The sequence below is a fragment of the Mustela putorius genome, unplaced genomic scaffold, assembly GCF_011764305.1.
Source record: "Mustela putorius furo isolate JIRA1106 unplaced genomic scaffold, ASM1176430v1.1 tig00003853_pilon_pilon_pilon, whole genome shotgun sequence".
In the NCBI taxonomy this organism is placed as follows: Eukaryota; Metazoa; Chordata; class Mammalia; order Carnivora; family Mustelidae; genus Mustela; species Mustela putorius.
This window is the reverse complement of record NW_025422005.1, coordinates 3,974,819-3,998,061: the sequence shown is the minus strand read 5'-3', so window position 1 is coordinate 3,998,061 and position 23,243 is coordinate 3,974,819. Positions and strand designations below refer to the sequence as shown.

Here is a 23,243-nt window from a genome sequence, read left to right as displayed (position 1 = left end):
CAGTCTGACCTGCATTCTCAAAGGTGGGCACAGCTGGATGGGATGAAGGCCAGGGCCGGGGAGGTCTGAGAGAATAGGAATTAGAGCAGGAGTGGGAGACAGGCCTGGAGAGGAGGTACGGTTTGATCAAGGCCACCCAGGGGACGGGGGGACCTCAGCTGCTCAGTGAGCCTCTCTGAGACGCTGTTTCTCCCTTGGTCAGCACCGCGCCATAGGGATATCTGTCTGGCTCACGGATGTATACTTGGCCCTTAGAATATTGCCTGGCGCAGAGCGGACGCTCCATAAGCGCTAGCTGAATGAATCAGTCTGTGACCTGGGCCGTGTACAGAGCTGCCACCTGGGGTGGTTATAAGGTGCGGATGGCCAGGTGGTGCTAGGCACTCAGTAAGCCCTCAGCAGGTTGGGGCTCACCTGAGTTCATCCTGACCCCTGGCTAGGGCGTTTTCCAATCTCTGTCCCTGGCGGGCCTGGCCTCAGGCAGAGGAGACCTTGCAGGGAGGTGCAGTTGGCACAAACCTTCGGGCAGACTGATTCTCCTGCTTGCTTTGAACGGCAGAGCACAGGGGCCCCAGAGAAAGGAAGAGCCCAGAGCTCCTCAGCCATTCTCCGAGTCTGGGGGTCTGTGCTGAGCCTGGGGCTCCCCTCCAGCAGCACAGAGCCCAGGGGAGCACATGGTAGTGGCCAAGCAAGCCGGACTCCGAGGCTCCCTGCTCCTGGCCCCTTCTCTGTCGGCCCTGACTGGAGGCCTGGATACCCGGCTCCCCTCTGCCAACCACGAATGCGACTGGCCGGGGGGGCCGGCCCCTCAATTCCATCTCCCAAGATCCACGGCCTGAAACAGCATCAGCCCGGTTCCCACCAGCCTCCACGCCGCCTTCGGGACCCCCTTCTACAGGGAGGCTCATCACGGGGCAAGAGCGCCGGAGGTCCCTGTGGCGACACTCCCACCTCTGGAAGGACTTGCCTGGGGGACTGGGATAAACTGGGAGAGGGGCAGGTGGGCGCAGCGCGTTCCTGCAGCCAGGCCTTTTCTCACAGACCCCTGCAGGTGGTCCTGCCCTCCTGCCCCTCTGCAGCTCGTCAGGGCCTCGGCCCACAGCCTCCCGGGGAGGGATCGAGTTTCTCACCCGTAGGTCCCTTCCTCCCTCCACGGCGGTTGCGGTCGGTGGAGCTGAGCCCTTGTGAATAATTCACTGCGGTTCACAGCAGCTCTGGGAGGCTCACGAGAGTGAAAGCTTGGAGCCTCGGCATTCCACAGCCAGGCTGCCTGGGTCCCCGCACTGAGCCCTGTGGCCTGGGGCCGCCTGAGCCACTGCCCTCTCCTTGTGCAGCCTGGGGGAGCAGGAGTCTCCATCCCCGAGATAGGGGGCTATGGGGACACTGGCCTCCAGCTCCCAGCAGGCCCCACCCCAGTTCCCATCTGCGCTTTCCTGCCTGAGCCCAGCCTGGCAACCTCAGAAAAGCACCTTCTTATCAGCCAGGTCACTCGCTGCAGCGGGAACGGGCCCAAGTCTTCTGACCAAGTCTGTGAGATTCATAGAGGCCTCGGAGGGGCTGACGGCTCATCAGCCCAGGCCATCTGGCCTCAGGGTTGGCACCAGGGCCCAATCACGGTCAGCACCTGGCATGGCCTGGGCGGGGTCAGGGTTCCCAAGGCCCTGAGGCCGAGAAGGGGCACTAACAGTGGGAACCCAGCCCTTGGAGGGTTCTAGCTCATCCTAGGCCCCAGGCTTTTCCGTGAGGAGGGGCTCAGGGGCAACCTGGGTCTTCGCCCCTCCCCCTCCAGGCCCAGGTCCTCATCAGCACTTCCAGAGGTGGGCTGGGGGTCCTCTCTCAGTTTACAAAATTTGGGCTAAGTTGGCATCGCCATTAGCCTGGCTTGTTGGAGGCCTGTTATGTGTGTGGGGGCTTATGGGTGCAGAAAAGGGACCACAGCCCATTCCTCTCCTCGCAGGATCTCAGTGTCCTCCATGTGAAGTGAGGGGGTGGGGCAGGGGCCCTGGCGTTGTCACAGGGGGTCTGCAGGCCTGTCTCAGGGGCCACTACCTGGCCTCAGCCTGGAGAGTCGGAGCTGGGAGCCTGGGACCGAGCCCGCCAGGGTGCTGTTGCTGGTGCCAGCTCGGGAGTCTGCCTCATGGGGGGCCTCCAACTCTAAATCCCCGCTTTGACGTGACCCACGCCCAAGCTCGTCGAGAGCAAGGAACCACCAAGTGGCCTCTGGCAGGGTGGCCGGGAGAACCTGTGGTCCAGGACGCAGGTCTGTGGGCTCCCACCAACCACACCGGGGAACTCCCTTCAGCAAATGGACTGTAGGCTGGCCGGGGTCTCTCAGGGCTGCCCTATACCACCCCGCTGACCTGGGCCCCACAGGCTGCCATCCTGCCCCAAGGGCCGCGGTGCCAGGTGGGTCTCTTGCCTGCTCCCTGGGAGTCCGCGCCCTGCAGGCTCCCGCAGCGCGGAGCCAGTGGTGAGGGCTGACCCCTCGTGTTGTGGCTGCTCTCCTCCCGAGGCTCGGTGTTCCGTCACCACTTAATGTCCCGGGCACCCATTTGGATTGATGGAAAAGTCACTGCTCAGGGCCCCCATTTGTCAGGTCCCTGAGGCCACTACTGTCCTCCTCCTTCAGACACTCCCCAGGACCCCTGCTTCTTCTCAGGTGCACCGAAGACCTGGCTCCCTCCCTCCCCCCAGAACCCCCAGGACTTCCCTGCTCTGCATCAAGCCCCATTCTCCACAACCCTCGGCTACCCTGGGTAGCTCCCAGCCCACTGCTCAGCTGCTTTCTCAGAACTGCCATTCAGGCTGGGGACCCTGGGAGCTTTGGGGGCCGCACCTCCCTTGCTAGTGGGAGTGGGCGGACGGGCCCCGGGAAATGAGCAGCTGCTGTCAGGGGGCTGTGGGGCTGGGAGGCAGCCTGGGGGTCTACACGGGCAGCCCTCTCCCTTCAGTCCTCCTCCTCCTTCCTGACTAGGGGCTCTAGGACAGTCTCCCATATCTTCATTCCTACCCCCATTTTAAAGATTTTTATTTATCTGTTTATTTGAGAGAGCGGGAGAGCGAGAGTGAGCAAGAACACGAGCCGGGGGAGGGGGAGGGGCAGAGGGAGAAGCAGGCTCCCCACTGAGCAGGGAGCCCAATGTGGGGTTCGAACCCAGGACTCCAGGATCATGACCTGAGCCGAAGGCAGACGCTCAACTGACTGAGCCACCAGCCATTTAGTCACCCACCCCCCTTCCAACAGTCCTCCAACAGTCCTTCGAATGGGCACAGGCCAGAGCTCAAGACAGCCACCTGCTGTAGGCTCGTAAGCTTCCTGGAGAGCCGCAGGTGATCTGGGCCCGCGTGCCAGCGTCCCAGGTGCGGCCGCGAGCTCTGCATGGGAGCGTCTGCTGGCAAAGCTCTGGGGCAAGCGGCTGTGGGCAGCCTTCCAGGAAGGGGACAACTTCAGGAAACATCTCTGCCCTGGCCCTCTAGCCGCTGGGACGGCCCAGAAGCAGCGAGTCCCCCAGGATGCCAGAGGAGGGTAGGGCCCCGGCCCGTACTACCCAGAAGACAGGTGAGGAGGGGCGGCCTTACCCGGGATGGTGCCTGACGAGAAGCCTCAGGGAGAGGAAGTCTCCTTTGGCGGCAGCGTAGTGGACAGGCAGGGCGCCTGTTTCCGTGGCCACGGTGGGATCCCCACCGCCATGATGCAGCAGCCAGTCCACCAACTCGGGGTGGCCAAAGCGGGCAGCCAAGTGCAGGACTGTGGCACCAGAATTGTCTTTGTCCTGTGGGAGAAGCGCCCGTTAGTCCTTGCCTTCCCCAGCCACGGAGGCCCTTCTGTCCTTGGGCCCCTAACTGGCCCTCTTTGAACCACACCTGTGCCACCTGTGCTGGGCTCCCTGAGGTCTGCTGGCCATGACTGTGAACAGCTCGCATATAGGAGGCTTTTAGGACACAGCACTCCTGGGCTCCCCACAGGAGCAACGGTTGCCCAGATGCTCAGGGAACGCCCGAGGGAGAGAGCAAGTGCGGCTGGGGCTGGGCCGCTCTGGCCGTCCCAGGCTGGCTTCAGGACTTTGGGGGGCACCCCCAGCATCTAACCCTTGGCCCCTTCCTCCCCTGCTCCCCCTCCCCAGGTGTCACATGAAAAGAGGCCTCCAGGTTGGTGGACCTCCAATAACCCAACATCGGTGCGGGGAACGGCCCCTGCCCAGGCACGCGGCAGACTCCCGGCTCCTGGCCCAGGAAACGGGCTGTGTTCTAGCTCTGTGGAGGAGGAAGCTTCCGGGTACTGGTCACAGGGTCTGGACAGTCAGGTGTGGGGTAGAGGCGGCCCTGGGAGGGGTTTGGGCTAGACCCACCTCCCGGGCACCCCAGAGAGGGCTGGCCGATGGTCTGGGCCCAGAAGTACCACATGTGTCATCCATGACCTTCCAGGTGTGTGTGTGTGTGTGTGTCTGTTGCAGGAGGGGCTGGCAGGTGCCGCTCATGTTACCTGGGCAAGGAGGGGCATCCCAGAGAACCCACAAATCGGGACTCAAAGGTTGGCGGGTGTAGGTGAGCGGGCACCAGTGCAGGAACAGCACGAACTCCCAGCGCCGAGCAGGCGGGATAATGGAGAGGTGGGCAGAGGGGGGGGCAGGGCACAGATGGGGCAGCCGTGGGGGGGCGTGGTTTCCTAGGATCAGGGAAGGAAGCCCCTCTCCCCACAGAGAGAGGCACTGTGGGGACAGGTGTGGCCAAGGTGGCTGCAGGTAGTGAATCTCAGAGGTTCCTGAAAAACAGGAGAGAGGACAGAGGGGCCAGGGGCCGGGGGCCATGACTAGTAAGTCATCTGTCAGACCTCGGGGGTGGCTGCGGGGCTAGGAAGCGGGTAGCCAGAAGGTGAGGCAGAGTGAGCGGCTCACAGGCACTTGAGGACCACACTGGGACCCTTTCGTGTGCTGGGATGCCCAGTCTGTCCCCCTGAGCCCAGATCTCCAGGGAGGGGGAGGGGCAACAAGGAGAGGACTTGGGCCTATGGGCTCTGGCCTGTCCCCAAGGCTCCAACAGCTCTGCAGGCCCTCACGTGCTGTGGTCCACACCATAAAGCTGCTTATCTCTGGGCTGAGCGGGGCTGGGGATCGAGGTCATCCTCCCCACACACACACTTCCGTCCCCAGGACCCAAGCTTGCTGGGAGGGAGACTTGATAAGCTGGGCACAAGGCCACTTGTTCCCCCCTCTCCTCTGCAGGGGCTAGGGAGGCTTCCGGCCAAGCCTGGACATTGGGACAGGGAGGCACGCCACCTCCCGAATGAGTGGGCAGGGGCCATGTGCCAGGAAGTCTTGATAACAGAGCGGGCCAGGAGATAAGGGGTCCGGCCATCTCCCAGGAAGCGTCGGAAGGGGGACCTTGCCATCCTGAGGGCGACGTGGGGGAATAGGGTCTGGTCATCCTTAACGTACAACCAGCCGCCTCAGAGTCACCCCGGTTTCTTCTCCTTCGTTCAGTTAGCCCAGTGTTTTTTCCCAAGTGGAAAACCAGTTCTGGTTCCTTCCTCCAGTGGCTTTTCCCCGCAACTAGGATATCATCCAAATTCCTAACCCCAGCCTACGGTGGCTTCTCTGCCCTCCCCCCACGCCACAGCTGCCTTCTTCTTTGCTGATCCTGCCACAGGACAAGTAAGTGCGCCTCAGGGCTCTGCACTTCTTGTTCCTTGTGCTTAGAACTCTCTGATCAGCACACCTGACCATGTCCTTCTCATCATCTAAGACTCCCCTCAGAGGTCACTCTCTCCTTGCCACCTCACCCAAGCAGCTAGCTCCCCGAAACCCCCCACCACAAGGCCCAGCAAGACCTGATGGTACCCGCGGTGGCTGTCCATTGCCCCCACAGACTGGCAGCTCTGGGAGATCGGGGCACTCCTGAATTCCAGGCCTAGTGCCTGTTGGATGCTCTGTTGCCCGAGGGAGCAAGCCGGAGAGCTACACATCAGGGCCTGAGCTGCCCCCGCCTCTAGTTCAGGAGGGACCAGGTTTAGATCAGCCTGGGGGACCCCAAGTGAGAGCAGGTGGGGTCCCAGGGCAGGAAGACTCAGGCTGGGCTGGAGAAGCAACTCACAGCTGGAAGGCAGGAAGGTGTGGATGTCCCAGGGTCAGCTAAGGTTCCAGGGAGGCCCCATGTACCACGCCCATCACCCCTGCCCCATGTCCTGGCCCTGGGGACACCTGGGTCTGGGCCTGGGGTGGACTGTAGGACTTTGCCCACCCCTCTTCCAGACCTGATCCCAGAAGACCTGGGCTTCTGATTCTGTGCCCTGCCCGTTCTCCAGGACTCCCTTGGATCTGTGCTTTTCTCCCCCCCACTCCCATCCTGGCTTAAATACTGGCGCAGGTAAGCCCAATTCCCTTTGGCTCCCCACTACCCAGTGCTCTTCTAGGCAGTGGCCAAAGCTTGGCCAGGATGTCTTCCACCGTCACCGTTGACCTGGGGAGCCCACTCCATCCCAAGCCCTCCGGAAGGAGCTCAAAAGCAAGCTCAGTAGGGAGGTGCCCACTCTCACCCACCCTTGAGCCATGGGGGCTCTAGGCTAGAGCTGTCCCCTGGGGAGGAAGCCTCAGGGCGCCCAGCGAGGGGAGCAGACCCACCTGCACTCCACAGCCGCCCTGCGAGAGCAGCCACTGCAGGCAGGCGAGGTGGCCAGTGGCGGCGGCGTCGTGGGCGGGCGTGGCGCCGTTGCGCGCGCGGGCCGTGGCGGGCAGGGCGGCCTCCTCCACCAGGAAGCGCAGACAGTGCAGCTTGCCCGCGCGGGCGGCGTGGTGCACCGGCAGCGCGTCCAGCGGGTCCCGCAGCGAGGGCTTGAGCAGGCCGGCGGCGTGCAGGGACTTCAGCACGTCCAGGTCGCCCTGCCGCGCCGCCTGCAGCGCCCGCTCCAGGGCCATGGTGCCGTCCGCGGCTCCGCGACCCGCTCAGCGCGTTCCCCCGGGCGCCATGCACCCGTCCTGGGGCAGCAGGAGAGCCGTCGGGGCCCTGCGGCCTGGGGAGGCGGAGCGCCTGCCCGCCCGGTCTCCGGCCCGCACGGCCGCGCCGGATCCGCTCCGCCTCCGCGGCGCTCTGGGCCTCGGGGCCCCCGCGGGCGCCGGGCTTAAGTCTGGGCCCCGCCCCCCGCACCGCCTCAGCCCCGCCCCCGCCGCGCCGAGGGCCGGACTCCAGGCTGCAAGTGGCCAGGGCGCCCGCCCGGGAATCCGCTCCTGGCTTTAGCTCACCTATAAATAGAGACCGCCGGGGGAGGCCGCACGGTTCGAATCTGAGATCCAGGCGCTGGGGGAATTAATTCATCAGCCCAGTGTCCACGACGTGCTGTTCCAGGCCCTGGGGGCACAAGCCAGCAAACAATTACCGCCATTTCAGAGAGTAAAGAGTGTCACCAGAACGGGACTATGGGGTTGGACTGCGTTGGTGGTCAGGGAAAAGGTCCATGTGAGGAGGTGCGGTGGGCTGGGTTCTGAAAGGTAGGAAGGGGCATTCCAGGCAGGCCAGACTGCAAAGGCAAAGATCCTGGGGGGCAGGAACAGGCCACGCAAATCCCTGAGGGGCTCTGGGTCTGTGCCAAAGTGGGGCGACAGGTGCTGGGCCCTCAGTCTTCTGGGGTTCCTTCAGGCCCCAGGAATTGTCCTCAGAGCCTCCTGGGGGCAGGAGAAAGAGGAGGAAAAGGCAGGAATGCCTGGGACGCTTGAGGCTCAGGTTTCTGGATCCAGGGGCTGTGGGGCTCAGAGAGCACCCAGAGCCTCTGTCTGGGGTGGGGGGAGTCAACGGTGAGCTTGAGGGCCTGGGGCTGGCTAATGGGGGAGAAGGGAAAGTGGGAATGCAAAGGCTGGGGGCAGTGGGGAGATGCACCCGAGCAGTCATCCAGGGAGCAGGACCAGGACCCTCCTCTGAGGGCTCAGGAAGGTTCCAGGACAGCAGAGGGTGGGGAGAACACACAGTCGCCAAACCAGCCTACCTGCATAGCCGGAAGCCTTTCATGGGAGCTGGAGGGAGGCACAGTCCCTGGACAGGAGGGAGAGCTGCCAGAAGGCGGGGGCTGCGTAGCTGTGGGAGCACAGTCAGCACGTCTCATGAAGTTGACGCAGCCCGTGTCCTTCTTTTGCTGTCCCTCCCTTCTCCCATCTCCCCACTGGAGCCCTGGGAGGGTCCGGCCATGGGCCGTTTCACCCAGCACCTAGCTAGGCCCCACTCAGGGAGGCCCTGAGCTACAGAAATGTTACAGAATGAACCCCTTTCCAGGAACAGTGGGGGTCCTAGTGTGGGCCTCAAGGGGCTGCCACCTGGTGGCACTGTGCACGATTACCTCCAGGGCTCCTAGGTGCCTCTGTAAACCAGAGCTGGCTGCCGATGTGGCATCAAACCCAGAGGAGACGCCCTGGCCTCTTCTACCATGGATAGGTTACTTGTGAGCAGCTGTTCTTGCTGACTGTCTTCTCAGACTCCTCTGAGAACACTGCCTACACTCAGGCTGAGACCCAGGCCTTCTGGGCTCCCCTGGGTCTACCAGGTCCTGCCAGGAAGCCTCTAGAGAGCCCAGGCCAACAAGAACACATTTATGGAAGCCCTACTGCTTCCCAGACACTAGGCTAAGCTTCACCTGCATATGTGTGTGTATATATATATATATATATATATATATATATATATATATATATATGTGTTCTCCTGACCTTCTGCTGTCCTGGAATATATATATTCCTGGAATATATATATTATATAATATATAATATATATATATATATTTTTTTTTGAACCTAAACACAGAGGCATTTATTGCCACAAAGAGCCAATCTTACACTCAACTGTTTGTTTGCTTTTATGATTTTATTTATTTATTTATTTGACAGATAGAGATCACAAGTAGGCAGAGAGGCAGGCAGACAGTCCGGTGGTGGAGAGGAGGCTCCCTACTGATCGATCCAGGGCTCGATCCCAGGACCCTGAGATCATGACCTGAGCTGAAGGTAAAGGCTTAACCCTCTAAGCCACCCAGGTGCCCCTCGACAGGGTTTTAACATCAAGGCATGAGATCAGAGATGCCCTGGCCTTCACAGGTCTTTGGCTCCTCCAGTGCAGGGCTCAGTTCTACCATTAGCAGCTTGACCACTGTTCCCTCGTCCCAGCAGCGACCATTCAAGTCTGTCCCTATTACCTAGCAGCTGGAAGGGACAGTGTATGACAGACTCTAGGATGTCACCTGCCAGAGCCCTACCTTCTCTAAACTTCTCTAAGCTTCAGGGAAACAGGAAACATTCCCAACAGTCAAAGTGCATTTTCTGCAAAAGCTGAAGGGAGGTATGTGACATTCCTTTGCTCAACAAGCAAAACAGAATCAACCGGTTTGGTGAATTGATGCTACCGCAGGATCTTGGAAGAAGCAGGGAGCGCCCTGGAGAGTGGTGGGCAGGGAGAAAGCCCCAGGCACAGAAGTCCAGGTCAGAACCTCTGCTCAGAAGCTGGGGAGGCAGAGGGGCCAAGCCACTTGGAGAGGCCCTCCCTCCCCAGTTGTCTCGGGATTGTCTCTGGTCCCCAATGCCAGACCCCAGAGAGGACTCAGTCCTCGGTCACAGGTGGTGGGACACGCTGCGGCTGGAAGGTCTCATTCTGGGAGATGCTGTTAAAAGCAAGGTCACCCTGTGAGCCGCTGACCTGGCCTGTAGTTGTGATCCTAGGAGACTTCTGTGGGGAGAACCAGTCTGGAAGAGATGGCAAAGCCAATCAAATGCTTGGATTTGAGGCTGCAGGTCCGGGACAGGGTCTGAGGCTGCCTTCTTAGCCGCAGGCTCTGCTTTGGACAGATGATGAGATGGAGGTGTATTTCCGTGGGTTGTTATTTGTAGCCTGCCCACCCAGGCTGCCTCAGTTTCTGTGACTCACCCTTTATGCAACAAATGGAATGAGTGATACAAATGGCCAGGGCAAGACACAACAATTTTGTCTTCACCTGCATATTAATCTCCACAGCGACACTATGAGAGACATACAATCATTACCCCCATTTTGCAGCTGGGGAAACTGAGGCACCAGGAGATTTGTTTGTTTCTATTTTTTAATGCATCTTGCCTAAGGAGACAAAAATGCTTAGAGCACCTCCACTGTGTTCCCTGGGTGTCAGCTCCGTCCCCCAGGAGGCCTCCTCCCTCCTCTCATCCTTCCCCTGGACTCAGGCCATTCACACCCCATTCAGACCTCTCCCCCCCCACTCAAGGGCAGGGACCAGGGGTGGAGTGTGTTCTCACTGTACCCTTCCCTAAAGCCTGCACCCCCCCCCACTCTGCCCACTCAGCTCAGCTGCCTTACCTGTTTCCTTGGTTATAAAGGACGGCTTCCTCCAGGTAACCAACAAAACCTCCAGAATCCTTTGGTGGCAAGGAGAGGTGGGACCATGTGGTCAAAGCCCTTCACAGCAATGGGAAAATGGAGAAGAAACTTCGAATTTGGAGTAACTGGCATTGAAAAGGGAGTTTGCTGCCCCAATCTCACTCTCCAGTGGTCCACAGGCACAGAGGGGGATGTTCTAGGACGAGTCTTCCTCCCCAGACCATTTCCCCAGGAGCTCGCATCACGGTCTCTCAACAAAGATGCAGACAATGGTGTAGGGTGGTCTCGCGGGCACAGAGTTGAGTCTGCCACTCTGTGTGCTGAGGGGGAACATGTGAGGCATTAGTGATCCACTAAGTAATCCACAGAGTCCTTTTCTGAGCCCTTAAAGAGCAATTTGTTGCCTTGGAGGAGGCTGGCCTGTGGGTACTCTGGGCTCAATGATGCCAACGGGGACAGGGGCTCGGGCATTCCCAGGTCTTGCTGGGCCAAATGTGTTGAATGTTTTACTCTGATAATTAGGGCTGTTAGGGGGGACAATGGAGGTGAGGGCTAAAAAGTGCATGACATACAGTACGTGCTCCATAAATGGTGGCCAGTTTCTCCTTTAAGTGCCACAGACAGGGATGGGTGGCCTGAGCTCCCAATCACCTCGACTGCTCCGGGCCTCTTCCTGATAGTCATACTGGTCGTCTCAGGCGCTGCTGGGGGGCATGGGGTAGGGGAACTTGGAGCGAGCGGCGGGTGTGTTGCTCGGAGGCAGGGTTTGGGCGGCACGAGTGGGGGACCCGTCCAGCACCCTGGACAGCGCCTGTCGGCTCCGAGCCAGGTACCTCCTCCCGCCCAGTCTCCGTGGGTCCCGCCCACCATCCGTCCTTGGGTCGGCCCCGCAGTCCCCAGTGCCCGCCGCCGGGCTGTCCGTTGCCCCGCCAGCCGGTTGGGGGAGGGCAGCCCCGAGCATATGGGCGGGGGACGCCCAGCCAGTTTGGTACAGCAACGGCCACGCGGCGCGGAGGCGGGCCCGGCGGACCGCTAGGGCGGAGGCGGGCAGCGAGGAACGGGCGCCGGGAGCGCCCCGCCCCGCTCGTCACGTGCGCTCCGGCGGTCCGGCGGTAGGAACCCGCGGCTGGAGCCCGCGTTTATGAAAATGAGCCCAGGGCTCCTGGACTGCCTCGTCTTCTCTGGGCCTCAGTTTACCCATCCAAAACTGAGCACGGGACACGATTCCTAACTTGCTGAGCCGCTGGAAGGTTCTCCCGAGTGCCTAGAGCCAGGGCAGGCAGGTCGGCGACCAGCCAGTTCCCAGTGGCTAGGTCCGAGCGAGTCGACTCTTCCCTCCGGGCCTCGTGTCCTCTTCCAGCTCGGCCCCTCAGTCCGCAGAGCAGCTCGCGGGGGGAGTCCCTTCCTTTGGCTAGAAACCTAGGTGGGAGCTCACTGAGGCCCGGGCCTCGGCCGCTCGGCCGCCGCTTCGTCCCCCGCCCGGGCGTAGGAGGAGGAGGTGAGCTCGACGGGCGGCACCTCAGGCTGAGCGAGCTCAGGGCAGCCAAGGCTTCGATGGCGCCAACACACACCCGTGCAGGTGCTGGGGTGCGCCCTCGGCCCGCGACCCCGCTGCAGATGGGATGCGAAGGCCAGGGGCGGCACCGCCGGGGTTCCGCTGTCCCCCTCCCGCCCCTACCCCGCCAGGGAACAAAGGCGGGAGGTGGGACCAGCAGGCTGCCAGACTCGGTGAGGAGGGATGGGGCGGGGCGGGGCGGGCGACACCGCCTCCTTAAAGCCGGGTGGCTGGCGTGGTGCGCACCCCTCCCGCGCCCGCTCCTGCAAAGCGCCGGACATCCCCTCCGGCCCTGGTCTGCGCTCGGTATCCGCGCAAGCACAGGTCTCCCGCACGCGGGCCCCGCAGCCGCGCCTGTTCCCATCCGAGCATGGGGCTGCCACGGAGAGACGGGGACCCGGCGGAGCTGCGCAAGGTAGGAGCTGGGGGGAGTGAGGGCTGAAAGGCCGGGCGGGGACCGGGCCTATGACCCGCGTAACCTCGGCCTCGGGTCCGTCCGCAGAGCCTGAAGCCGCTGCTGGAGAAGCGCCGCCGCGCGCGCATCAACGCAAGCCTCAGGCAGCTCAAGGGGCTCATCCTGCCGCTGCTGGGCAGGGAGGTGGGTGCCGGGGCGCTCGGGGGCCGAGGTGGGAGCTCCGGGGTGCAGCGCGAGGAGGACGGGTGGCTTGAGGGGCCCTCGCCCAAGGAGTCGGCGAGCAGGCTCCGCGTGGCGCAGGGGGCCGAGCCGGAGCGGGGCTGGCGCCGGAGATCTGTCTCGTTTGTCCGTGTCTCTGCTCTCCCTCGTGGCCGGGCGCAGAGCTCCCGCTACTCGAAGCTGGAGAAGGCGGACATCCTGGAAATGACCGTGCGCTTCCTGCAGGAGCTGCCGGCGTCCTCCTGCACGGCCGCGGCGCCCAGTGAGTGACCCGTCCCGCCCCAGCCCTGCCCCACGCCTGCCGTCCCGCACCCCACCGCGCGCCTCACGCCTCTCTCCGTCCGCAGCGACCCCGGACAGCTACGGCGAGGGCTACCGCGCCTGCCTGGCTCGTCTGGCCCGCCTGCTGCCGGCCTGGCGCGTGCTGGAGCCCGCCGTGAGCGCCCGCCTCCTGGAGCACCTGCGGCGGAGGGCGGCCGGCACCACCCCCGACGGCGGGCGCGCTGGGGTCTCCTGCGGCCCGCCCGCGCCTTCCCCGCCGCCCGCACCTGCGCCCGCGCCGCCCGCGCCTCCCCGCGGCCCTGGCCTCGGCCTCTGGAGGCCCTGGTAGCCCGCCAGCCAGTCCACGGACCCTGCTGACTGCAAGAGACCGGGAGCGCCGAGCAGACCCGGGAAACTCGCGGTGCCGGCTGCTGTTTCCGGCGCGGGCCACCAGCTCAGCACCTACCACCAGGCTGGACCCGGCTGTTTGTGATCTGTGCGGACGTCTGAAGGCCATGCGGGCTCAGCTGGAGGAAATAAGGAGGGCAGCGCAAACTGTGTGCCTGGGCTGGAGAAGGGGGCAGGTGGGGAGGGAGAGCCCCCCTGCCCCCTCCGCTGCTGGAAGTGGCTGTACAACTAGGCCAGCTACGAGCAGGCAGCTGAGGCTCCGAGCCCAGCACTGGCACCGGCCAAAGGGCTGGGCCCGGTGCAGGCCTCTGTTCTGACTCGCAGCTTGCTGCCTCCTTAAGGCTGGGCTTAGGCACCTCCAGACACACACAAGAGGGCCTCTCCCGGCTGGGCAGCCATCACCTCCACTCCTGGGCTCTCTTGTTTATAGGAACAGGGTGCAGCCCTGGGAAGGACTTATTTCCCCCCTATTCAGTTCCCACCTGTGTACCACACACCTTGTCTAGGGGGCCTTGGGGTGTGAGGAAGGGGTAGGCTAAGAAAGAGGGTGCCCTGTGGCCTCAAGGAAGCTTGAGTCTGTGCCAGTGTCTGGCGAGCAGGCCTATTCCGTTTACTTGCAGATAACAGCCAGTAAGGGGACAGGAAACCCCTTCCCCCATTTTCTCTTGCAAACTGTTCCCTGCTCCTCGTCAGGACAGGTCACGGGAAGCCACTTGTTTCTCAGACTTCTTGTCCCTCTGGCTGGAAGCAAGGGGAGTCTGAGGAGACTCAGGGAGGAGCCTGTGGCCCCCAGTCATGGGTGCCCAGGAGAAGGCAGGGGCACCTGCGGCCTGTGGTCACTCTGCAGGTTTACAGGGATTCACTGAACACGCGAAGGAGGTTGGGACTCCCCGCCGTCCCCAGTCCGACATCCTGAGCGAGGGACCTGGGCGCTAGGGACAAGAAGAGCTGCCAGGGTGGGGATGTTCACTAGATCCAGCGATGGCACAAAAACCCATGGGGACCTGGGCACTGATTTGGGGGGCCAGATGTGGGAAGCTGTGGGCGTTATAAAAGGAGTCAATGTTAAGACAACAGGGGAGCCCCCAGCAAGGTGTGCTGTCCTGCGTCCTCACAGCCCCAGCTGGCTGCACTGCAAGGGCAGTGCAGTCCTCAGTCCTCAGGGCGAGGACTGAGCCTACCTCTGTGTCCCCAGGGACCTCAGCACGTGATGGCTGCTCAGTAAATATCGTGAGCTAACGAGCAGGTGATGTCACCGGACCACAGCTGTATTGAACACTTTGGCCTCAACTGCTACCCCCAGTCCCAAATGTCACTTTGAAAATCTGATCCTAAAAAAAAAACCAAAAAAAACAAAACAAAACAAAACAAAAAAAAAAAGAAAGAAAGAAAATCTGATCCACCAAAGCCTGTGTGTCCCGAGGACAAATGTGGGGGAGTGTGTGGAGAGCAGAGAGCAGTGTCTGCTTGCTTCCACTGTTCTTGAGAATGTAAGCTTGCTCTCCTGAGCTGCTGGGAGCGGGTGGAGGAGGGACAGGTAACCCACGTGCACCACATGATGGCAAGTGTCCTCGCTGGGTCAAGGACTCCGGGTTGGGCACACACTGAGCAGGCTCCTTTTTCCTAATAAATAAGAGCTTTCCATACAGGTTTGAACTGTGTAAAAACTGGTCCGCCAGAGGCCTCTTTCCTCCTTTGGGTCATATTTGCTCATATTGGGGTCATTCCTGCTTCTGAGCCCCTGACTCCAGTCAAGCCATCATGCCAGGAGTCAGGGAGGACAGGAGCGTGCACGAGCCAGTGACTCACGGGATCAGGCATTCCAGAGAACCTGAACCGGGCGGCCCCCCAGGCCCTGGCAGGGAGCTGAGGCATGCCCAGGTGGGCGAGGTTCTGGGCCAGTTTCCCAGCAGGGATGAGCAAGAGCTGCCCAGAAGGTCTGTGCTGAGCTCCTGAACCTGGGAGAACACTGGCTTCCTCCTTGGGATGCCTGCAGGCTACCCAGGTGTTCCTGCAGGCCTTTTCTGTGGGGGAGGGGCGGCCTCGCTCAGGCCGATGTGGTGCCCGCTGGCCAGCTCTTATGATGCCTCCTCTGCCGTGGTCCCATGACTGAGTCTAACTGTTGAACTCTGTCTGGTTATCACGCTTGGCGGGAGAAAAGGCTCCTGCGTCTCACCAACCGGTGGGTGAAATGATCCTTTGACGAGAGCACGGAGCTGTCTGGGAAGCTCAGGCTGGGGCCAAAACCACATGTGTCCCCCACCCCCGGTGCCAGGTAATTTGGAAAGGGCAAATCTCGTTTCCATGAGTGAGGATGAAGCGCAGGTTGCCCAGGAGGACTCTTTAAACAAACATTTGCAAATTGCTGTGCCCTGCCTGGGATGCCCAGACTCTGCCAATGAGTCTCCCACTGGTTTCTCTGTAATAGGGTCAGAAGGAGCATAGCCTGAGGGCAATGTCTGGGGGAAAAAAATCTGCGGCTCTGCAGAACCACCCCATCCCCATCATGCTTTGGGATGACCACGCTGGGAAGAGGGGGGATGGAGGGAGGTGCTTGTGGGCAGCTCCCTCCTGCTAGAACCCTCAGCTTGCAGCTGTATCTACTTTTTAAAAATACACCAGCGGAGCGCCTGGGAGGCTCAGTGGGTTAAAGCCTCTGTCTTCCGCCAGTCATGATCCCAGGTCCTGGGATTGAGCCCCACATCAGGCTCTCGGCTCAGCAGGGAACCTGCTTCCCCCCGCACCCCCCACCCGGCCTGCCTCTCTGCCTACTTGTGATCTCTGTCAAATGAATAAATAAATAAAATCTTAAAAAAAACAAAAAACAAACAAACAAACAAAAAACACCAGGTTGCTGTAGATATCCCAGAGAAGAACAAACCTAGCCAAAGGTGTTTTTCCCTCTTGGTTTTACTTCCTGACTGTCTGCTTACCAGTGTGGCGGTGTCTTGAGGGTACGGACTGTGTACCTGCATGTGCACATGTGTCTGTGTGTGTGTGTGTCTGTCCCTGCACAGCCAAGTGACCGCCCTGTAGGGAGCTGCCTGGGCATGTGATGAGGAGAAGGCTGCCACCCACTGAGGGTTCCCAGGGAGCAACTAGTTTCACTCTGGCTTTTAAGAGGGCCTGGCAAAGCCCCAGGCACTTAAGGCAGCAATAAAGAAACTTTGAATGGTTTCAGGGGCGTGAGAAAGGCGCTTAATGGGCACGCCCAGTATGCCCACGGGCACGCGTGGTGTCTTGTCACTGAGATCCATTGCAGTGCAGGGAGGAGCCGGGTCCGGTGGCTGGTGACAGGAGCCTGCTTTGGGAGGCGAGGTTCCCCACCCTGCGGGCAAAGGAAGGAGATCCCACACCGAATATGAGCCCACAGCTGGTTCTGTTGCACAGGCTGGGTCCAGAGCTCCCCGCCATGGTGCTTGGTAGATTATAAACCAGAGGGAGAATGGGGCCAACATCTTAAAGAACGAAGAACCTTTCGAGACCTCAGAAATCAGAGGGAGATCCAGGTTTTGTAGGGATATATTCTAATATAAAATTACGAATACAGACTTGGTGTGAAAATAAATACTCAGAATGAAAAAATAAGTCACATCAAGCCAGTGGTGCCTCCAGACTGATGTCCGTGGTTCCAGTTTTTCTCTAAGCAATTCATCTGACACACTTCCTGGTGACAGCCCTGGCCTTTCCTCGGTTCCAGAACGTTCTACCACACCACGCCCTGGCTTGGGAGCAGATCTGAGCTTGAGCTTTGTCAGCCCCCTGGTAAATTCAGAATGGACTCTCAACACTCCAATTTAAGAGTCCAGAATGCTCAAATGACAATAATAAGGTAAATGACTTACAAGATATATATTTACATGAACGTTTACAGCATTTGTGACACTTTTTTCCCTTTACCTCTTTCTGGGAAGCTTGTGAAAAGCAGATTTCCAGGTCCCGCCTCCAGGACTTCTGATGGCCGGTGTCTGAGTCAGTAGCCTCACACCATGCACTTGAGGTCAGGTTAGTCTGCTCCAGCAAAGACACTACCTCTGAGGATGGTGGGTGCCAAGGACTGGGAGAAGGGAAGGGGGAGTTCGTGCTCAGCGGAAACAGAGATCCACTTTTGCAAGATAAAGAGTCCTGGGGGTGGATGGTGTTGGTGGTTCCATTAAGAAGGTCAATGTAGGGGCGCTTGGGTGGCTCAGTGGGTTAAGCCTCTGCCTTCAGCTCAGGTCATGATCTCGGGGTCCTGGGATCGAGCCCTGCATCGGGCTCCCTGCTCAGCGGGGAGCCTGCTTCCCCCCCTCTCTCTTCCCACCTCTCTGCCTATTTGTCTATTTGTGATCTCTGTCTGTCAAATAAATAAAATCTTAAAAAAAAACAAACAAAAAACAAGGTCAATGTACTTAATGGCACTGAACTGCACACTGAGAAATCCTTAAGATGATAAATACTATGTGTATTTTACCACCAAAGAAGAAGGAGGAAGGGGGCGCCTGGGGGGCTCAGTGGGTTAAGCCTCTGCCTTCGGCTCAGGTCATGATCCCAGGGTCCTGAGATCGAGCCCCGCATCGGGCTCTCTGCTCAGCGGGGAGCCTTCTTCCCCGTCCCCCACCCCCGCCAGCCTCTCTGCCTACTTGTGATCTCTCTCTGTCAAATAAATAAATAAAATCTTAAAAAAGAAAAAAAGAAGAGGGGAGAGGAGAAAGAGGAGAGGGGGAGGCGGGGAGGAGGAGGAGGAGGAGGAGCAGGAAAACATGAATAAATGAATAAATGAACGAAAAGAGACCATATCTGCAGTTGGGGCGACTCCTCAATTCAGTCTGCAATAGGTTGTTTCAGAAGATCCATCCGGTTTTCCCGGGAAGTAGACTGGCCGATTGAATTAAGCTATGGTAGGCGGGGCGCCTGGGTGGCTCCGTCCGTAGAGCATGTGACTCTCGATCTCCGGGTTTTGAGTTTGAGCCCCACGTTGGGCAGAGAGATAAATTAAGCTATGGTGCATCGTCTCGGTCTTTTAAGACTGTCACAAATTTTTGCCACTCTGGGGATCTAGACTTTTGATTTACTATCCTGGTTGGGGGCAGAGTTCTGCATTTTTTCCGACCATTAAAAAAAATTGAAGTATAATTTACATACGGTATTATGTGGGTTTCAGGTGCGCAGTGTGTGATTGAACAATTCTATATACCCCTCAGGGCCCATCTTGAGAAGTCTTAATCCCCTTTATCTGTTCCACGGTCCCCACCCACGCCCTCTCTGACAACCACCAGTTTGTTCTCTGTATTTAGGGGTCTATGTTTTTGGGTCTCTTTTTTCTTTGTTTATTCATCCATTGTGCTTCCTAGATTCCACATTTGCGTGAAATCATACAATGTTTCTCTTTCCCTGACTTCTTTTGCTTAGCATTATACCTTCTAGGCCCCCCCATGTTGTCACAGATGGCGAGATCTCATTCTTTTCTACGGCTGAGTAACATTCTATTTATCTCTCAATATATATCTCTCAAATATATTATATATATTTGTTTTCTTTGGAATTACTGGATCATATGGTAGTTCTGTTTTGAATTTTTGGAAGAACCTGTTCGCCACAGGGCTGCACCAATTTGCCTTCCTACCGACGGCATATGAGGGCTCCTTTCCCACCGCATCCTTGCCGGCACCTGTTGTTTCTTGTCTTTTTGACTCTGGCCATCCTGGCAGGTGTGCGGTGATGTCTCATTGTGGTTTTGATGTGTGCTTCCCTGATAATTAGTGATGTTGAGCATCTTTTCATGTGTCTGTTGGCCATTTGTATGTCTCCTTTGGAAAAATGTCTGTTTGTGTCTTCTGCCCACTTTAATCAGACTATTTGGTTTTTTGGTGCCGAGTTGTATAAGTGCTTCCTATATTTTGGAAATTAACCCCTCATCGGATGTATCATCTGCAAATATCTTCTCCCATCCGGTAGGTTGCCTTGTTGTTTTGTTGGTGGTTACTGTCGCTGAGCAAAAGCTTTTTATCTTGATGTTGTCGCAATAGTTTCCTCTTGTTCTTGTTTCCCTTGTCTGAGGAGACAGATCTAGAAAAATGTTGTGACTGATGTCACGGAGATTACTGCTTGTGTTTTCTTCTAAGAGTTTTATGGTTTCAGGTCTCAGGTTTAGGTCTCTAATCCATTGTGAGTGTGTGCGTGTGTGTGTGTGAAAGGGGTCCAGTTTTCTGAGAGGTTTGCACATTAAAGAAAATAACTTGTTGGGGTACCTGGTTGGCTCAGTGGGTTAAGCCTCTGCCTTTGGCTCAGGTCATATTCTCAGGGTCCTGGGGCCCTTTAAAAAAGAAAAAAGAAAAAGAAAATAATTTGTTTTAAAGAAAAAAGGAAAAAGGGGTTCCTGGTGGGCTCTGTCATTGGAGATTGTGACTCTTAATCTTGTGGCCATGAGTTTGAGGCCCATGTTGGGTATAGTGTTTACTTTTTTTTTTTTTTTAATTTATTTGACAGGGAGAGATCTCAAGCAGGCAGAGAGAGAGAGGGAAGCAGGCTCCCTGCTGAGCAGGGAGCCCAATGCGGGGCTCGATTCCAGGACCCTGGGATCATGACTTGAGCCAAAGGCAGAGGCTTAACCCACTGAGCCACCCAGGTGCCCGTGTTTACATTTTTTTTAAAAGAAAGAAAGAAAGAAGAGAGAAAGAAAGAAAGAATTTGTTAGTAATTTAATGGTAACTTTAGCAACTTTTTGCTTTTAGCAAACAGTATGTTTTAGCAACATCAATATGTTTTAGCAACATACTGATGGTTCAACAGACGTTAACTATCCTCTTCCAAAATTAGCACTCTATTTAAGAAAAAGGGGGCGCCTGGGTGGCTCAATGGGTTAAGCCTCTGCCTTCTGCTCCAGTCATGGTCTCGGGGTCCTGGGATCAGGCTTCCTGCTCGGAGGGAGCCTGCTTCCCCTCTGTCTCTGCCTGCCTCTCTGCCTACCTGTGATCTCCTGTAATCTCTGTCTGTCAGATAAATAAATAAAATCTTTAAAAAAAAAAAAACATTGTATGCACAGATACATGTGTGTGATAGTGCTTCACTTCTAGACACAGAATGGCCTGGGAGGGCTTCAATTAAGAGACAGTATTTTCCCCACGAATGTTTTCATTCATCTTTCTGCATCTTTTTAATTTACCTTTGGTTTTTCTTCAATTCCTGCCTAAAAGCATATTGTACTGAGCCCGCTTCCCCGACCTCAGTGATACGACTCTGTCACGTTTGGCTCAGGTATGAAAGGATTCTAGGATGTGTGTAGAGTCGTGCAAACAGAACCAAAGTGGCAGACTGTCCCATGTCTCACTATTCTGTAGTCTCCTAACCCACACGTCATAATACTGCTTCCCCATAGTTTAGATGCAAGTGTTGAAACCCCCAGGAGATTCCTGATTTATGGGTTTACACTTGACCTTCCCCACTAGGATAGGTCTTACCCCACAGGCCACAGAGCTAAGGGTTGTGCCAAATAAAAGTTTCTATATTCCAATTATACTTTGGAGGACCAGGGAAATGACCACAGTGTTCACACACTTAATGGACCCATCGTGAGCCAGACAGGACCAAGACTCCACTGACATCCCCACCCAAAGAGGGACATAAAATGACATTTTGGATCTTCGAGGACCCATGTGAACTTGGACTCTGTGTCCAGTGTCCTGTGTTCCTGTGTCCAGGAAATGTTTGCGCATTACACCTTGCCTAGGGCACAGTTACTCATGTAAGTGCCATGGGTTTCTTGGTGGGAGTCTGGGAGGAATCATGACTCCATACATTTGCTTTGTGTCTTGAGGTCCTGGGGTCCCTGCCTTGCTTTGGTCAGTGGATTCCAGATCCCAACATTGTCTCAGGTTCACGGCACGCAGGCAAGGACTCATTATTTTGTATTGGGGCCACTGCCATAGTCCCTGGTGACCATCTTTTATTTCTTCTGTTTTTACAGACTGAGCAGTCCCCTCGTGGGCTGCCTGTCTGTTTTGCCCCCCCCACCCGGGGAGGCTGAGTTTTCATAGCTGACCCGTAACTCTCGGTGGATCCGGCCTCCCTGGGTGCCACCTTGTCTCTGTCCCTCATTACAATCATTCTGATCTCCTGGCGTCTCACAGGTCAGTGCTACCGTCAGGCCTCTGTGGTCTGGGGTCTGTCATCCCGGGATGACGTGACCTTGTTCCTGCAGTGGCATCCGCTTCAGGGATGCTGGCGTCCCTTTGCCGTGCCTTCCTTCCTGGTTTGGTAAATGTCTATCCCCCAAGTCATCTGGGGCTTTTTCTAGCCTTACACAGCTGACATGTCCATAGCAGCTTGGCCCCTTCTCTGAGCACTTTAGGCGCGCCCGGCCTCTCTGAGTGAGTCATCACGTGATTATGCCTCTAAGAGCCACCTTAACCACAAGACTGCACCATCTCAACAGATAAATGCCGCTGTGATAGAGCCCGTGTCCTGGGTTGACGCTGTCAGAGCAATACCAGCTCCCTTTAGCGACTCTGTTTTCTACCGCCTTTGAGGATCCTTGGAATCTCCCGCCATCTCTTCTCTCCAGAACCTGCAGCTCCTTGGCTTGTGGTCCCTGTCCTCCATCACCGGGTTCAGCATGGCCCAGCCGGGCTCTGCGGTAATTTAATCCCAGTTATGAACCTCATGGCCAGAACAGGAGACAGGGCAGGTCCTACAAAGCTCATGTCCTACAGGGACGAGGCCAGTCCCACATTCCCTCGCTCCTGCTCCCAGCACATTACTTTACTTCCTGAAAGATCACACCATTGAGGGCGCTTCTTTCCAGTAACGGACCAATTGCAGTGGCCTCAGTTGTGTCCCCCTAAAAACTCCTGTCTTTCAGGAACTTCGGGATGTGACCTTATTTGGAAATAGGATCTTTCCTGGTGTAATTAAGTAAAGGTGGGTCACACTGGATTAAGGTGGGCTCTAAATCCAGTGATTCGTGTCCGGATGAGAGTGAGGACCACAGGGACACAGAGAGAAGGTGGCCATGCAGAGACAGGGCAGAGGCTGGTGTGGTGCAACCTGAAACTAAAGTGGGGCCACCAGAAGCCAGAACACCCCAGGAGCATTCTTCCCTAGACTTCAGAGAGACCGTAGCCCTGCTGACACCTTGATCGGGGACTGCTGGCTTCTGAACTGTGAGAAAATAAATTTCGGTTGTTTTAAGCCACGCAGTGCATGGTACTTTGTTACGATACTTTGTTATAGTACCCAGACGTCCAATAAAATCTTTTTAAATAAAATCTTTTTTAAAAAAAGGGTGTGAGTTTTTTAAAAAAAGATTTTTAAAAAGATTTTATTTATCTGTTTGACAGAGAGAGAGCAAGAGGGGCTCAATCTCAGGAGGACCCTGAAATCATGACCTGAGGTGAAACCGAGTTAGACACTTAACCAACTGAGCTACCCAGGCACCCCTGGAAGAAATGTTTTAAAATCAGCTTTACAGGGCACCTGGGTGGCTCATTGGGCTAAGCCTCTGCCTTTGGCTCAGGTCATGATCTCAGGGTCCTGGGATCGAGCCCCACATTGGGCTCTTTGCTCAGCGGGGAGCCTGCTCCCCCCCCACCGCCTGCCTCTCTGCCTCCTTGTGATCTCTGTCAAATAAATAAATAAAATCTTAGAAAAAAAAATCTATAAAATCAGCTTTATGTGGATTGTATCTATTGATATTTACTCTACTAGAAATTAAACAGAAATTTAAAAACTATGTATCAACTCACTAAAAACAATACATGCTATATGTTAGCATATACAACTTATTTTCAGTAAAAACTATATTTTTGGAAAAAAAATTTTGGGAACAAGAGTGACACTGTTTTGTGGCTTTGTAAATCTCTGTGCTGTGGCTATTAACAGGAGACAGCTGGATTCTCCTAGCTCCTTCTGCTCTCAATATGTTTTGATACATTTGTTTCCGTGGAAGCTTGTGGAAACATGCATAAATACATAGTTGGAAAAAGAAGGAGTATTTTAATATTTTAACAGTGTTTTCAGAAAATTGTGGATAGGGGCGCCTGGGTGGCTCAGTTTGTTAAGCATCTTCTT

The 23,243-nt window shown here is 56.9% G+C and overlaps 2 protein-coding genes across 2 annotated transcripts in view; one reads left to right on the top strand and one right to left on the bottom strand.

Moving 5' to 3' along the window:
• The window catches only part of ESPN (espin), a 31,287-nt gene extending 24,212 nt beyond the window's left edge, over window positions 1-7,075 (bottom strand). Inside the window, 2 exon segments of the mRNA XM_045063651.1 lie at window positions 3,580-3,773; window positions 6,618-7,075. Of these exon segments, the coding sequence (XP_044919586.1) occupies window positions 3,580-3,773; window positions 6,618-6,911 (488 nt within the window). The 5' untranslated portion in view covers window positions 6,912-7,075.
• Window positions 7,076-11,692: 4,617 nt separating this feature from the next.
• Window positions 11,693-15,816, top strand: HES2 (hes family bHLH transcription factor 2). Its single transcript, XM_004768678.3, has 4 exons — window positions 11,693-12,308; window positions 12,396-12,491; window positions 12,690-12,789; window positions 12,875-15,816. Exons 1-4 carry the CDS (start codon window positions 12,264-12,266, stop codon window positions 13,135-13,137), a joined length of 504 nt encoding a protein of 167 aa, XP_004768735.2. The 5' UTR covers window positions 11,693-12,263; the 3' UTR covers window positions 13,138-15,816.
• The last annotated feature ends 7,427 nt before the right edge of the window (window positions 15,817-23,243 follow it).

Excerpts from the sequence above, each read along its gene's own strand:
- HES2 (XM_004768678.3), top strand. The coding sequence starts at position 12,264 with ATGGGGCTGCCACGGAGAGACGGGGACCCGGCGGAGCTGCGCAAG. Across the intron at positions 12,309-12,395 it reads ACCCGGCGGAGCTGCGCAAG|AGCCTGAAGCCGCTGCTGGA; the intron begins GTAGGAGCTGGG and ends GTCCGTCCGCAG. Across the intron at positions 12,492-12,689 it reads TGCCGCTGCTGGGCAGGGAG|AGCTCCCGCTACTCGAAGCT; the intron begins GTGGGTGCCGGG and ends GGCCGGGCGCAG.